General features: G+C 46.6%; 1 protein-coding gene across 5 annotated transcripts in view; it reads left to right on the top strand.

The window, feature by feature from the left end:
• Positions 1-16,683, top strand: part of Osbpl3 (oxysterol binding protein like 3) — a 180,638-nt gene that overhangs the window by 143,767 nt on the left and 20,188 nt on the right. For all 5 annotated transcript variants that reach the window (XM_036180240.1, XM_036180238.1, XM_036180236.1 and 2 more), the window contains 3 exons: positions 408-658; positions 3,325-3,462; positions 14,699-14,762. In XM_036180240.1, the coding sequence (XP_036036133.1) occupies positions 408-658; positions 3,325-3,462; positions 14,699-14,762 (453 nt within the window). The remainder of the gene's footprint in view (positions 1-407; positions 659-3,324; positions 3,463-14,698; positions 14,763-16,683) is intronic.

The raw sequence follows: 16,683 nt of genomic DNA, 5'->3' as shown, positions 1-16,683 counted from the left end.
AGTTGATTTTCAGAATTTGATGTGGTTAAGCTTCCAGATTTATACCAGTCTAACCTGTTATTGGCATGGAAACCCGATTTCCATTCTTATTCTGAGTAAGAAGCTGTGAGGAGCTAGCTTTTGAGCGGGAACTTCATAAGTCTCCCCAAGGAATGAAGTGCATGGCTTTTAGTGTATACAGTTTGGGGCATTTATTTATTTAGCAGTGTCAGAATTGGTGCATAAACACGTGCTCCCCTACTGAGCTATTCCCTAGCCCTGAGTTTTGGTATTTAATTGCTCAGAATTCTTTTGCTAGTTTCTTGCTCTCCATCCTACACTGCATAACTGGGTTTGATAGTGAGTACTTGCTAGGGTTATATTCACGGACTAGCTTCCTGGAGTCAACCAGAATTCTTTCCTTGCAGGGCCTGTTCTCGAAAGTGGTGGGGAAGCCAGGTCCAAAAGGCGGACCTGCTTGCCAGCGCAGGGCCCCAACACCAGCAGTGTCAGCTTATGGAGCATCCTGCGCAACAACATCGGGAAGGACCTGTCCAAGGTGGCCATGCCGGTGGAGCTGAATGAGCCGCTGAACACCCTGCAGCGGCTCTGTGAAGAGCTGGAGTACAGTGAGCTTCTGGACAAGGCTGCACGCATCCCCAGTGCCCTGGAGAGGATGGTGAGGACCCCACTCCCTGCACTGTTCAGATTCTGAGCCATTCAGAGCCCAGAGGCCTAAAGCCCAGTCCTCATTCTGATTGCTCCTTAGAGATGGTCATTTCTTGGAAGATTCTCGGTCCTCGCCTTCCTGGCTGTGTGCAATTACCTCTTCAGAATCTGCGGTGGGAAAGGAAGGAGCCTTCTGCAGCTGGTGTCTGGGGGCGGGTGCTTCTGCTGGCTTTGTGCTTACTCTTTCTCTGGAAGCTTCCATCGGACGGTTCTAGGCTTGGCTGGAAAACATGCTTTAGGCTGGCTGGCTGTGTTTATTTTTACTACCCTGGGTGGACAGAATTTAATTTCTTGAGCTGTTTCTCCCACCCAGAGTAAATTTCCCTTGAGAATGTTTTTGTTTATTTCTGGAATTGTCCCATTCATTCCTACGCTTTTGGAAAATGTCATTCACAGAGGGTGATTTTATATCATGACACCAGAAAACTACCCCCCACACCATCACCACCTTTTTCTCTCTTTATAGAGCTATTTAAATAAGCAATTTTGTTTGCAAAAATCTTGAAAAGATTTGTGGTGGAAACTGTTCTTCTGGCTTCCTCTTTTGGGAGCTGGTGATCAGTCGCCCCCTTGCCTGGGCGGGGGCTGGGACTTGGGTGCAGAACTTGCTCATACTTGCTGCCTGGCTAGGTTGGAGAGGAGTGCCCTTGGGCTTCACAGAACTAGCCAGCACCTCTCCCCAGCCCCCCACCCCGTGACAGGAGGCAGACCCCTTCAAGCTCCACACAGCCTGCAGTTCTCAGGCTCAAGGAAGTTTCTTGGCTGCCTTGATTTGGAAACGGATGGGAACCTCAGCTCCTGGCTGAAAGAGACATCCCATTCCCAGTCTGTCTGATCTCTGGGACCTTCTTATCAGAGAGATTTTTCTCTCTTGATGTTAATGATCATAAATGCCAAAAAACACAAGTTGTGAATTTGCCCTTTTTGTTGACTTTCCTTCGACAGTGTCTGCTGGAGATAGGGAGGCAGGAAGCTTTAAATCTAGTGGTAAAAGTTGGCATTTATGGTGCCTTGCCTCAAAGAAAACCATTCACTTTGAACATGAAAATATTCTTTTTTTGGGGGGGGGGTCTTTTTTGTTTGTTTTTTGTTTTTCAAGACAGGGTTTCTTTGTGTAGCTGTGTGCCTTTCCTGGAACTCGCTCTGTGGACCAAGCTGGCCTCGAATTCACAGAGATCCACCTGCCTCTACCTCCTAAGTGCCATGATTAAAGGCGTGTACCACCACCCGGCAGATTCCCAACACCCATATGACTTGCAATCATCCCTAACTTCAATTCCAAGGGATCCACCCTCATTTTTTGGCTGGCCTCCTGGGCACTGAATGCATATGGTGCACAGCCATACATGAACACAAAATATCCACACATAAAATAATAAAATTTTTAAAACAGAAAGGAAGAACATATTCTAAAGTGTGTCTTACTCCTGTGGCAACTTAGAACCCTTAAGATACTCAGCAGTTGGTCCCAGTAATTGACCCTGAACAAATGTTTAGGGAAAGCTCAGTGGCGAAAAACTGTAGTACCAACACTAAGGAAGCCGAGGCAGGAGGATTGGTACACATATGGGACCGATTTGTTCCTAGTCTTGACCTTGGACAAAAGTTGAAGCTGAGCATAGTGGTACACCCCTGTAATCTCAACACTGGGGTGAGCTGAGGCAGGAGGATTGGTGGGACTTCGAGGCCAGCCTGACCTATAACATGAGATCTTGTCTCCAAAACAAAAGGAGAATAAGAAAGTGTTAGGCAAGCCCCAGTGTCCCCAGCACAACCACAGAGCCGCAGCCGCAGCCCGAGAGTGTCTGTTTCTGCCCTGCAGGCACCACATTCTCCATTGTAGGGAAGATTTTGTTCTGCCTGCCCCTCCTTACTGCCCAGCATCATGGATAACACTGGGTTCTTTAGTCTGCTGTATTTTGAGGTTTTGGTTTTCTCCCAAAAGATTTATTAATGTATTTGTAGGAGTGTGTGCTTGAGTGAGTTTCTATGCACCACTTGTGTGTAGGAGCCCTCAAAAGCCGAGAGAGGATGTCAGATCCCCTCCTCCCTTGTCCTCTCCCCCCACCTCCTACCACTCAATTTTCCTCCCAGAAAGATAGAAATTCCAAGGGCCTCTGGCCTGTTGCTTCTCAGAATACAACAATGACTCGCATACTTCCTGTGGTCAATGTGAGTTTAAGTTTGCAGGTTTCTACAATACCAATCGGTGACTAGTTAAACGTATTGTGCATGTTTCTGAACTGGGGGGACCATTTTACTTCTCTGTACTCTTTCACCGTCTGCCCAGAGGCCCCAATGTCAGGATTGCCGGCTCTGGCTGGCTGCACGTAGAGGATTCAGCATCGGCATGCCATTGGATGAATTTTATCCCCTCAATCAAATCACGCCTTCCAGATTTCCGACACCAAAATAAGCAGGCAGTTTCAACTGGTTGATTTGTCTCCAGGCCCAAATGAACATTATTTAAACCTACAATTGTAAACCTAAGTTGGTTGCGTTGTCTTTAAACCAAAGACAGATCCTTGTCTTTCTGAAATCAACACAGGCTTTATGTCTTCATGACAAATTTCTCGGTGGCACAGAAGTGAGCCAGTCCTTTCCTTCCGCTCACAGGTATACGTGGCAGCCTTCGCCATCTCTGCATATGCATCCAGCTACTTCCGAGCAGGCAGCAAGCCGTTTAACCCAGTCCTTGGAGAAACATATGAATGCATCCGACGAGACAAAGGCTTCCAGTTTTTTGCCGAGCAGGTGATATGCGCCCTTTGTGTTTGTTGAGAGAATTGCTTGTATCTGCTCTTAAGTGTGCTTTTGAAATATTTCTTTTCTTCCTTTCACTGGCTTCAAAAGGACTGAGATAATTACAGGCTTGGCAGCATAAAGCTGGGATATGTTTTCTCTCCATGGAAGCTCAGCTACTACCCACAGCACACAGGCTTTGGTAATTCTGCGCACCTGCCTGCTTACAATGCAGCAGCATTAGCTCTCCTGCAGATCATTAGCAAAAGGAAGTGCCAAGGCACAAGCCTCTGCCCGAGTGTGACTTAGAGAAAAAGTGTGCCCAAACAGTTGCCACCACCATTCTGGGGCCTGACTGCCCCTCAGGGTGGGCGTTGTGCAGTGGTCTAGACTTTTACTTAAGAGGAATCACTATGTATGTATTTATTATTCAGAGCAACAACTTATATCTCTCTCTTGTTAATGTTTACTGTGTGCCTAGTACTGTTGCAGATGGCTCCGACCCTGCAGTGGAGTGGGGAGGTGTGGAGATAGACAAGAATCCCTATCTAACGGATGATCGCGTCCTTATGTGGCCTGAGGTCCACTGGATCCTTCCACACAAGTTAGCGTGGAAGGTTCAGGAGCCACGCAGCTCACATTTGAAACTGTTCTGTTTCCTACAGGCTGTAGAGCTCAGGGCAAGTGGAGGTGACACCATCATTTGTGTCTTCTGTGGTCCTAGAGCAAGGTCTGATCTATGAAGTGTGACTGTTGAGCGTGCGTTGGAGGATGAATGTCCCATGTGTTTGCCGATGTGGAACACCCCTCAGCTAAAATAGAATACACAGCCTTTAGAAAGAGGGAAAGCACCCTTTCAGGAGACTACTCATCATTGCTCCCGAAGATTTCTCTCCCAACTCCTAGAAAACTGAGGATAAAGAAGGAGTGTGGTTGCTAAATATTCTTTCCCTTCTGGTTATTTTTGTCAGTGGATTTGCATTATGGGGATTGGGAGTGAAGGTGTATCGAACTTTCCTTTCCTTTCCTTTCCTTTCCTTTCCTTTCCTTTCCTTTCCTTTCCTTTCCTTTCCTTTCCTTCCCTTCCCTTTCCTTCCCTTCCCTTCCCTTCCCTTCCCTTTCCTTTTCTTTCCTTTCTCTTCTTTCCTGCTTCCCCGCCTCCTCCCTATCCCTTCTGTCTTCCTTTTTCTTTGAGATTAGTGTCTCCCTACATATCCAGTCTGGCCTCAGACACACACTCCTCTTTGCTCCACCTCCCAGTAAAGGGGCTGCAGGTTCACAACCACCTCACCCAGCTCCCCAGAAACTGGTGGCTGTGGTGCCTGTCTTACGGGCTGGGTGTGCTCGTGCCTGCCTGCCATCCTACTGTTCAAAGGCCTCAGCAGGAGGGTTGAGAATTTAAGGCCCATCTTGGATTCATAGAGAGGTCTAGCTCAGCTTAGGCTGTGTAGTGAGACCCTATCTCAAAAAAGACAACGCAAAAACCCAAACCCAGAACAATTGTGTTCCCTGGAACTCACAGGAAAGTGAATATACAAAAGCCCCAGTTGTATCGCCAGTGGCTTCCCCGGTGGAAAAAAAAAAGGTAAATATTCCTTAATAAGGGGAGGTGGGAGCTAAATCAGTAGTTACGGTATCCAGTCAGATGTCTGATTCAAATTCAGCTGGGTTATTTAAATACCGAATTTAAAATGGAATGAGAGGAAATGAAAACATGGTTTGGTTACCATGGTGTTGTATGCACTTCTGTGAGAAAAAAAAAGAAGGCCCGAAATAGCCCCAAACTCCAGCTGACAATCAGAGCAGAAGGAAGGTCTCTAAGGGGAGACTGATGTGAGCTGTGGAGAGGTGAGTGGCAGTCCCTGGAGCCCCGAAGGGGTGGCACCAGTCACAGGCTCTGCCAGCACCTCTACTGTGGGACTTGGAGAGGAGAAGCAGGGCCCATAGGCGGTGCTCAAGTACCCAGGGAGATCACCAGAGAGTTCCAGAAAACTTAGTCTTTCGTTACATGAATTAGATCCCAAGGCTAAAAAGCAAAAAGAGGCATCTGGCCATTTTCTGTGGCATAAGACGTGGCCTCTGTGCAGAGTGCAGCCTTGCATGAATGACTTAAGTCCCTGGAGCCTTTGTCTTTATCCAGGTGGGAATGGCAGTCCTTGGCTCATGGGCCGGAGGAAGGCTTAAATGAAAGGATGCCGTGGCATTACGCACTTACGAATACATGGTTAGTGGTTATCGCTCTTATATCTAGAGGGGACTTTAAACACCTTTAAATAGTGTTAAGAATAGGTTAAGAGGGGTGATAAAAGCACAGAAATTACAGTAAGATACCTTGTATCTCCCCACTAGCACAGGTGCCTTCCGTGGGACCGAGTGAGCCCCCAGGCAACTGTATGCTGGCTTTGCTGTGATCATGACCGTGGGTCCCGATAGTAATGGAGCCCTATCATCTGTCTGGGTTTTTAGCCTTATGGCTCAAATAGCTGCTGCTTTTAGTGCACTGAAGAAAGGCTGAGCTTCTCGGGATGTGTGCGTTTACTGGCACTGAGGTGGAGTTAACCATTAGCAGGTTACTTGGGAAGCAGGGTTATAATCACAGGAGAATGTGAAGATGTGTCTGCCATCTGCCCTAGACATGGTCAGGGTTAGGGTTAGAGTCTCCTTTTCCTGGGATGCTGGGCACATAGCTACACACACACACACACACACACACACACACACTACACCTTCCTGGGATTCTGGGCACACCTTAGCTCTACATACACACACACACACACACACACACACACACACACACACACACACACACACACACACCTTCCTCCAACCCTCATTCACCCTCACCAGATGGCCCACTTATGGGAAGCCCTCTACCATAGCATATATAAGGAGCATCACCCATTTCATTTCATGTTCATACCTGCTCATGTGACTTTTCTGCTTCTGGCCCAGGATACAGTCTACCCCATAGAGGCAGCATGAGGCTGCATTTGTCTGGTGTGTGCAGGTGACAAGCTTTTAGAATTTGGGGGGATTCTGTGCTTTCCTATGCCTCTCTATAAGTACAGGTATCTGAAGAACCATAGTAATGAACTGAGTGGGGGGCCCCAGTATAAGGTGTGTATGTGCATGTAAGTGGAATTTTATCCTAAAAATGACATAGATGGAAGTCACATCTGCTAGCTAAAGGCCCAAGACAGTTTGCCTCTCCTAACTTTTCTAGCTAGCCGTCTTTCATTGGAAGAGTGGTGGATCTGTTCCCTCCATGCCTGTGACTCAGTTAGTGCAGTGCTGGGAGTGAAACGATGTCTGCTCCATAGTTCAGCTAGATCAAAGCATATTTCTGCATTGTTGCTCATCGAGAAGACATGATCGCATGTTGCATAGTGGCTCCTATGGTCAGAAGCCGTTTCTAGTTCACATTGTCCTTACCATCATTGAGTGGGAGTTTTGCATAGTGCCTTCTGCCTCTAAAGTATGTGGTCACACTTGATGTCTAGATTGCCCAGAGTGGCAGGCCACCCAAGGGCCAGCTTCAGGCAGGAGACCAAGGCCGAAGGAGCAAGGCTTCCTGTGACTCCAGATCCCATTTCCCTCCCGTTCCTTTCCCTGCCTCTCTTCTGGGGTCATTTGTAAAGTTGAGTTACTAGGCTCAGAGATACCAGAGTTGCTGACCATGGATGTGGAAATAGCCTTTGTCTATATTGTTCAAGGCCTGGGGCCACAAAAAACAAAAACAAAAACAAAAAGCCACCACTCTTTCCTCAAAAGGAATGAGAGATAGTTTATTCTGGAACCAAATATGAGTGACCATGTGTTGAGAACACAGAATTAGGCTATCCCAAGTTCCATTTTCCAACAGGGTAATGTTTGGTAGCAACAGAGCAAAGTAAGTCCTAAGCCAAAGTGATTTACAGCAAAGTGGGGAAATCCCATCATAGGCCTCAGATGCTGTCTGACCACATTTTTAGCCTTTTGATTGGTAGAAGCTAGTGATCTGGTAAGTTAATATATTCTAGAAGGTTTTACCTGCTAGGTACAAGGATGTTAGCTAGTAAGTCAGACACAAAGGTAGATGAGGAATGGCTATTAATGGGGCTGAAGATAGCCCAAGATAAATTGTAATGAGGCTTTGAAGCTGCAAATTCCAACTCCTCCACCATCTTTGAAGTTCTAACCAGTTACTAGCCTTGTAGAATGTTTAATGTAAAGTGAAGTTCTTCCCAGGAATTTTTGTTCACAAACCTTTCGTTCTCCAAGTGCATGAAGGATTTTAGCCTTTTTGTCATGGGGTATGGCCCTTGTGAGTGAGAGATGTCCAGGAGTAGGTCATAGGTGCTCCTGATCTGTGTTCTAACTTGTGGCCCTTCTGCCTTTGGTGCAGGAAGCTTGCTGCAGCCATGGCTTTCTGTGAGCACTAGACTGGGGGTCTGGGAGGGAAGGCCTTCCTTCTCTGGGCTCTCACACTTAGAGACTCATCTCCTTATGCCCACTGCCAGCCTGGGGTGAACACACTGACTCTGGGCGCCCCTGAGGGAGAGAAGAGTGAGTTCAGTCAGCTCTGCAGGTTGTTTATGCCTTTGAGCAAGGCCTGGTGTGGAAGGATGTTGCACACAGGACCACTCCTAGAAGTTGCTTTTCTGGTCACGTGGGACTCAGTGTCTAGAGCATCTGCAAACGATCAGGTGCAGGAGGTTTTGCTTCAGAAAACAAAAACGTCATTAAGATGTAAGACCTAAAAGCTGCAGTAAGAACAAGTCCAGGAAAGTCGGTTTTCCCTGTGCTCTTTGCTCGACACTTTTTTTCTACTTTTACTGATTCTTTACGGATTTCACATCATGCATCCCAATCCCACTCACCTCCCCATAACGCACCCCCCCATCCACCTTGCAACCTCCCTATCAAAATTTAAAAGGAAAACCAAAAACCAACCAAACAAAAACAAAACCGAAAAAAAGAGAGAAGAATCTCATCATGGAAGCTGTAGTGTGGCCTGTTGAGTTACACTGCCATCAACCCTTTAGTCCATTCATCTTTACTTGCAGTGTTCATTGCCAGGGGTCATTGGTCTGGTTCGAGGCCTCTGGCATCCACTGCACTATTGATACTGGGCCCTCACTGGGACTCCTCTTGGATATCCTGTTGTTGTCCTGTGTCATGGGGGTCCTGTCATGGAGATCTGTAGGTTGCTCCCCTTCACATGCTCCAACAGCTCATAGATGAGGTAGATGTTGGGGTGGGCCAACTCACAGCCCTCGTTATGGGCCTGGGTGGTGGGGGCCCTCGGGTCCAGCTCACCCACACTTACACCACCAGGGCCAGCTCCACTGGCTTGCCCAGGCAAGGTTTGTTCTCTCTCTCTCTCTCTCTCTCTCTCTCTCTCTCTCTCTCTCTATCTCTCTTCCCCCGCCCTCTTCCCCTTGCTGTAGGGGAATGGGATGGGGTGTTAAGCTCTCATGTTCTCATGCCCTCAGGGCTGGCTCGCCTGCATCCCAGACAACAGGGATAGCTGTACTGTGCTGCAGCTGGTGAGGGGCAGGGCTAGCTCTCCCACTCCCATGATCCCAGTGCCAGCTCTCTCTCCTGCCGGCCCTTCTTCCTTCTCTGCTGCTCCCTGGAGAACAGCTCTCCTGCCTGGTTCATTCGTGTCCCTTCTTGGAATCATTCCTATCCCAGTAGCGGCCAGTTTCTGCTCCTGATTAACCCTGCATTGTCTTCAGTGGCTATATCAGAGGGGAAATCCAAGCTGTTTGAATAAAGCTATCGATATCTTGAGAATAACGCTGCTCAGTCATGGCTTCGTGCCCTTCGTGTTTCTAGGTCATGTTATCACTTAAGGTGTTTTGGGGTTTGTTTTGCAAGAAGCTATGTTTCTAGAATAAACCATGGGCTCTGAACACAGAACAATTGTCATGTCCTGTTCCCCCCACCCCTCCACCATGCCACCTCCACACACACCAGCCACTCCTTTAATGGTCCATCAACCAGTCCTCAAGTCCTAGGATTTCCCTTCAGAAGCCTCCACCTTTTCTACCCAGTGCTGGCCGCCAGCCCAAGCCACCATAAACAGTGGCTAGCATTACTGCACCAGACTGGACTGTGCTCTCGAGTCCGGGGCCAGTTCCTGGAGGACCCAGCACAGAATGATTGTTTTAAGCAAAGGGAATGACTACTGTGTATCTTCTAGTAGCTTCCTAGGTCATTTGGAATAAAATATGGAGCCCCAGCCATACTCCAAAAGCCATCCACTTCTACTTCCCTGCCTGTCGGCTACAGCCACAGGGTCACACTGTTCCCAGGGTCCTGACTCCTGCTGTGTTCTGCCTGTGATACCTCTCCCAGATGACTTTATGTTTGGCTTTCTTATTTCCCCAGCTAAGCAGGTTTCCATTGTCAGAGTCTTTGTGTAATGGCTCCGCCCCTCCCGGGGCCTCATGTTCAGGCACCTCTGTGCCCTCTTAACACTTAACCACTGCTGGTAAACTGGTACCATGTGTGCTGTCTGTCTGTCTGTCTGTCTCACTGCTTCCGCTCTGGCACATCACAGGCACTTAGCCAGTGTTTGATAAGTGACATGTAGAAAGAATGGCCCCTCTCACGTACTGCTTATACTCAGTGCTTCTCTGTCACGTGTTACCCTACACTGTTAATGGTGTCAGGACCTGGGAGGTGTGTAGCTGGTCTCTGGCAGTTTCAGGGGAGAAATGGTGTATTTAAGGGATAAACCTCTTCTAAAAGTGCAAACCCACAAAGACTGAAATACATTTTCCTCTTCTGCTTCTGTACCCATCTGCCTCATATACAAAGTATAAGCAACACATAAATAAAAAATGATTGTCAGTGGGAATAAAGGCCTCACATACACAAATAAAGCATAAATTATAGAAAATGTCCACTGTGTTGGGACTTGTGGAAAAGAGAATATAGACATACTTGTGGTAAATGGGACTCACTGGCTTCTTGCACACTTGGGAATTCTGGCTAGTGAGGGTCTGCTGTCCCTTCGTTGGAGAGGAAGTGATAGGCTAGAGTACTGAGACCAAGTTACATTGTGTTTATCCAGTAGGGCACTGTCTCCTCTGGGGCGAGATCAGGTCAGATTCAAAGGCATCTACTGCTTGTTTGCTTTTTTTTTTACTGTGTGTGTGTGTGTGTGTGTGTGTGTGTGTGTGTGTGTGTGTTGTGTGCACGCTCGTGTGTCTTCAGATACCCTTGGAAACGAGAGAGGGCACTGAATCGGTTGGAGCTGGAATTGCGGGTGGTTATGAGTTGGGAACAAACTCAGATCCTCTACAAGAACAGCAAGCACACTCTTCATTGCTGACCCCTCAGCCCAGCCCCCTTCACATGCAACCTTTCTTTTTCCTGGCTTAAGATGTAGTAACAATTAGAGACTGACCAGGTTAACTCAGTACTCAGGATGCTGAGGCAGGAGGATCATAAGCTTGGCTAGCCTGTGCTACCTAGTGACCCAGTTTCAAAAGTAAAAAAAAAAAAAAAAGCATCAAGACTAAACAGTTAGCGAAGGCACAGCAGTTGGTCCTACCTCTTCTTCACATTGTTGAAAGGCTGCCAGCCCCAAATATCAATTGTGAATGAGCTCTTTCTGGGGTGTTCAAAATGACAAGCCCTAGAGCCAGATTTTCAGATTGCCTGGTATCTTCTGGTGTTCGCATCTGAAGATAGTGAGAGCAGATGTTAGCATCAGCATTTTGAAGTCAAAACTTCTGACTTCATTCTACAAAGAAATAAATGCAACATAGAGAAGTTAGAAAGGTCAGATTCAAAAGACTTGTTTTCCTTTAAGTGGCCCTGAAGAGGCTTTAATGGTGTGCCGCAACCTTAGGAGGCACGGGAGCCATCTTTGGAAGCAGTCTCCGTGGGGTGCACAGAGAAAGCACTGGAGCTGTGGTGAGATGCTGCACATCATTTGGGCAGCACTGAGCAGCAGGTTCTGTGCAGAAAGACCGTTTCCTAGTTTATAAAAGAAGGTTAATGAAGACATGAGACTACTGTGTCTTCATGAAACAAAATTCCATCTCTCCCAGGCCAGCAAGAAATGACTGGGTGTGAAGGTGCCTGTCTCCAAGCCTGATGACAGGCGTCCCACTCCAGTGACCCACAGGACCACACTGACTCCCATTCCTGTGTCCCACAGGACCACACTGACTCCCACTCCTATGACCCACAGGACCACACTGACTCCCACTCCTGTGTCCCACAGGACCACACTGACTCCCACTCCTATGACCCACAGGACCACACTGACTCCCACTCCTGTGACCCACAGGACCACACTGACTCCCACTCCTATGACCCACAGGACCACACTGACTTCTACAACTTGTCTTTCTGACCTCTACACACTAACACACAGTAAACAAACAAATAAATGTTAAAAAAAAAATTAAAATCCACAGCCATCTTTTGGTTCCATCTTAAGGCAGTTGGCTAAACACTGCTAATCTGCTACAGTGGTCTTAAAAGATCATACCTGCATTCTTATAAAATGTGTATATACTTTCTGGTATCACAAGATCCCTCTAGTTCCTATGGGCATTTTACAGGATGTAGAATCATTACAGAGCAGGCGCATGGTGTTTGCATACAGTAATTTGCTTTGATGTTTCTATTTGGTGATCCCCATACACTTACCAAGTTCTGGATGACACCTGTATTGCTCCCTCCCATATTCCATGGCTCCTTGCCCTGTCCAGTGGGACATGTCAGGTAGGTAGAGAACTGTGGTTAACTGTATGCAATCCTGTGGTTTAAAGTTCAGCAAGCCTCTTCTGAGAGCTCTCTCCTGGGAGAAAGGAGGATGATAGAGCACTTTGTGATGCGAACTATAGCCGAGTGGTTGGACTTTTAAACCAGAAGCAGTCGGTTGCTTTGATTATAGGAGCTGGGGCCCTAAGACAGTGAAAATTTCTCTCCAAAACTGCAGAGACAAGCAGGGACCTTGTGGCGTCAGACAGCAAGTGGGGAACTAAGACACATCTAGCCACAACAGGGCTCCGCCTCCTACTTCCCACAGCAGGGAGTTCAGTTCATTGAGTAATCTGAAGGTGTGGACGCTATTTCTGTCTTTTCTCTGCTTTCCTGGCTCCGCAGCCTGTCAGTTAAGGCTGTGGCAGGATGCCTGGGATCCTTCAGCCAGCCCTGCAGCTCTCCACATAGGGGGTGGTTTACAAAGCAGGATCCCCGGCATGGGTGAGCCCAGAGTGAAGTCAGTGAGTGGCTGTGGACTTGTCAGCCCTCTTTCCTCTCCTGTCTCCTCACACAACCGCTTGTCCCAGACAGAGCTCAGTACTGAGTGGTGAATGTGAAGTGGATGTGTTTGAGAATTCAGCTACTTAACTCTTTTTTCCTCAAGTCTATAAACCATGAAGGCACACGGATACTCAGTTTTGCTCTGTAGACTCTCTGAAACTTGACCTATCTGGTTTTAGCCTCCATGTTGTTCCTAGGAAAGGCTTTAAGCAACCTCTGCTAACAGCCATTGAAATCAGAGAAATTTATGGAAGCCTACTGACAGCATGGCTTTTTTTTTTTTTTTTTTTTTTTTAAAGTACTGACCTGTGAGAACAGCACAGGTCCCTGAGTGTTACTGAGTTGAAGAGATGGAACACAGCCTCCATTTTGTATTGAGCATCATAATTGATGGGTAAAAAAAGCAATGGCGCCCCCCAGTGGCAGTCTCTGTTTGGAGGATCATCCCTTCTAGGGTGTAATTACTTATTCAAGATTGCTTTTATATATTGATGATAGATAAACAGTTTTTATTTGCGAGCATGTGCCGTGTGTGTGTGTGTGTGTGTGTGTGTGTGTGTGTGTGTGTGTGTGTGTGTGTGTTCATGTGTTGGCAGGTGCATGTAGGGAGCCCAAAGAAAACCTCATGGTACCATCTACCATGTTTTTGTTGTTTTACTGAGCACGGTCTCTCACTGGCCTGGTACTCATCAAGTAGGCTAGGCTGGCTGACCAGTGAGCCTCAAGGACCTGTTTGTCTCTGCTGTAGCACTGGGATTACAAATGCCAGCCAGCACACACAGCTAGCTCCCCCACCCCACCCCTGCCCCATGTGGGTTCTGGCTCTGTATTTCAGTCCCCATACTTGTACAGCAATGTCTTGCTTCATGGACTGAACCTTCCACAATCCCAACACATTTCCCTCCGTAGCATTTGGTGAACTTTCCTTAGTGTCTATGATGGGTCTATGGCTAGCTCTGCTCTACAGACACATTATTTCTAAGAATTACCTTTGGGGCCAGTAAGATGGCCCAGCTGGTCAGGGCACTGGCTGCCAAGACTTAGGACCTCAGCTCCATCCCTAGAACCCACACAGTGGAAGGTGAGAATTGGCTCCCACAAATTGTTCTCACACTTCCACATGTGAGCCATGGTACATGAATGTGTGTATGTGTGTGCACATACACACATTCATAATAAGTGAATAGATAAAATTTCAAAACTGAAAAAAAAGCACTATCTTGGATTGACCATATCAGTGACTTAAGAGCCTGGACTTCATGATTCTGTTTTCTGAGCCCTAGGGGGACATATTTTTATGTTACTTAGAAGTAGCACACTGGCTGGGCGGTGGTGGCGTATGCCTTTAATCCCAGCACTCGGGAGGCAGAGGCAGGCGGATCTCTGTGAGTTCAAGGCCAGCCTGGTCTCCAAAGCGAGTTCCAGGAAAGATGCAAAGCTACACAGAGAAACCCTGTCTCGAAAAGAGGAGAAGGAGGAGAAGGAGGAGGAGGAGGAGGAGGAGGAGGAGGAGAAGCACACTGAAGGGGTGAAGAAGGAGAAGAAGGAGAAGAAGAAGGAGGAGGAGGAGGAAGAAGCAGCAGCAGCAGCAGCAGCACACTGAAGGGGTGACTTTGACAGCTTAGTTAAAATGCTTGGAGGTTGTTTCATAGCAAGTGAATCACAGTGCTGGCTGGGGAAAGTGCAGTCCTCAAACGCCCCTCTTTTTATTCGATACTGTTCAAATCATGCCTGCGTCTCACCACTTGAGGCTGGGCAGCCGTGCTCCCAGGAAAGCTTCTGGAGGCTTCCATTCCCAGTTTCCTTCCCCCTCACCTGGAGAAAAGGGGAGCTGGCTATGTCAAGACTGCCCTCTTGAGGACACACTTGTTCCAATTCCTGTAGTCCCAGCTCGCTCAGCTCACGGGGAAAGGAATGGTTTTCCAGACGTAACAACATTGCCTCAAGTTATGATATTGGTGCGTGTCTCCCTCAGGTCAGCCACCACCCACCTATCTCCGCCTGCCACGCCGAGTCTGGAAACTTCGTTTTCTGGCAAGGTACGTTTGGAGATGGGGGAGATGGCATGTTGTTCTAAAAATAATGTCCCAGGTTTCTCCTACATGAGTTAGTTTTGTTAGGTTTTCATTTATTCAAAAGATTGGAGTACAGTAAGAGAAACTGAGTATCCCAGGTTTTCAAGAAGTTGAGCACACATCATTATTTTAAAAAGCATAGTTTTGTTTGTTGGAGACTGAGACTCATGTAGCCAGGACTAGCCTCATTCACTATATAGACTAGGATGACCCAAACTTCTTATCCTCCCAAAATGCTGGGCTTCCAGCCATACCCCACCACACCTGGTTCACATAGTATGGAGGACTGAACTCGGGGCCTCATGCATGCTAGATATGCAGTTACCAACTGAGTTATGCCCCCAGCCCCTAATCAGTTTATAAATACATTTCCTGTAGTAATGTTGCCATTTGGCTCTCGTGCTGGCTTTATACACATATGTACATAGGCATATATCTTTGTGAGATTTGAAAGTACCAGAGCACACTGTAACACTTCCCATTCTCCTGCTCCATTATTCACTTATCTCTGTAAGGATGCAATTGATCTTACCAGTTGAAAGTTTAAAGCAAAGTGTTTCTTTTCTTTAATCTTTGCTATCGATGCTTAATATTAAATATTGAAGCTTCACCTGAGATTTTGCTGCTTTTCACTAAAACCTTCTTGTAGCAAGTCTTCCTCTGTCCTGCCAGCCCCCAAATAATAACATATAGATTTCTTATTAATTATGAAAGCTTGGCCTTAGCTTAGGCTTGTTTCTAACTTATAACTTAAATTAACCTATTTCTATTAATCTGTATGCTATCACATGGATCATGGCTTTTACCTCTCCTCCTGCATGTCCTGTTTCCTCTGCATCCAGTTGGTGACTCCCCCTTCTTCCCAGAGTTCTCTCTGTCTGTAAGTCCCACCTATACCTCCTGCCTAGCTATTGGCCATTTAGTTTTTTATTAAACCAATCACAGTGATATATCTTTTTTTTTTTTTTTTGAGACAGGGTTTCCCTGTGTAGCTTTGGAGCCTTTCCTGGAACTCACTCTGTAGCCCAGGCTGGCCTCGAACTCACAGAGATCCGCCTGCCTCTGCCTCCCGAGTGCTGGGATTAAAGGCGTGCGCGGCTGTCACCACCACCACTACTACTGCCTGGCTACAGTGATATATCTTTACACAGTGTAATCAAATATCTCACAACACCTTCTGGAAATGTTTCTCATAAGGCTCCTTAGCTCCTGCCTGATAAATCTCATTGGCCTTGTAAGCACTTCTTTATTGTTTTCATAAAACTTTGCATTTTTGTTTTTAACAGGAGAACCTTCTCAGAATAGTCCTTTGATGCTCTTTCTGTTATACACATTCCTACTCACTGTTTTCCGGGTGATTCCACCTGTTGTTCCCTTGGTATAGGATCTTCAAATTTTCCTCATCTCATCTCATATTTCTCTGCCCTTTAACTGGGTTGTTTAGATCGTTTACATTTATTGTGATTATAGATACAAGTGATTTAAATGTGCCTTGTTTTCTAATTAGTCAAATCTGTTCCTTGCTCCCCCTCATTCCTTTTTTTAATACCGTCTTCTGAATTAGTTGAATACTTTCTATATGCCCATTTTATCTCTTATGTTGGATTATATCTATAGCTCTTTATTTTGTGCCTTAGTTGTTACCTTGAGATTTATATATCTTTAAGGTGTTGCAGTCTGCCATCAACTGGCATTGTTATGTATCAATTTTGATGTAGTAAGAAACAGCAAAGTAACCCCAACCTTTGTGAGATTTTACAAATTTAGCAATGCATTGTTATCTTTGCTGAACTCCAAGTCTCCCTTTTTCAGTTTTCTTATCAATTTTATTGAAAAATACTCATATACTGTATTGTTTACCCACTTAAATATTAGCACAATTAAT

Source organism: Onychomys torridus, chromosome 3 (assembly GCF_903995425.1).
Source record: "Onychomys torridus chromosome 3, mOncTor1.1, whole genome shotgun sequence".
Lineage (NCBI taxonomy): Eukaryota > Metazoa > Chordata > Mammalia > Rodentia > Cricetidae > Onychomys > Onychomys torridus.
This window is presented reverse-complemented; position numbering and strand designations above follow the sequence as displayed.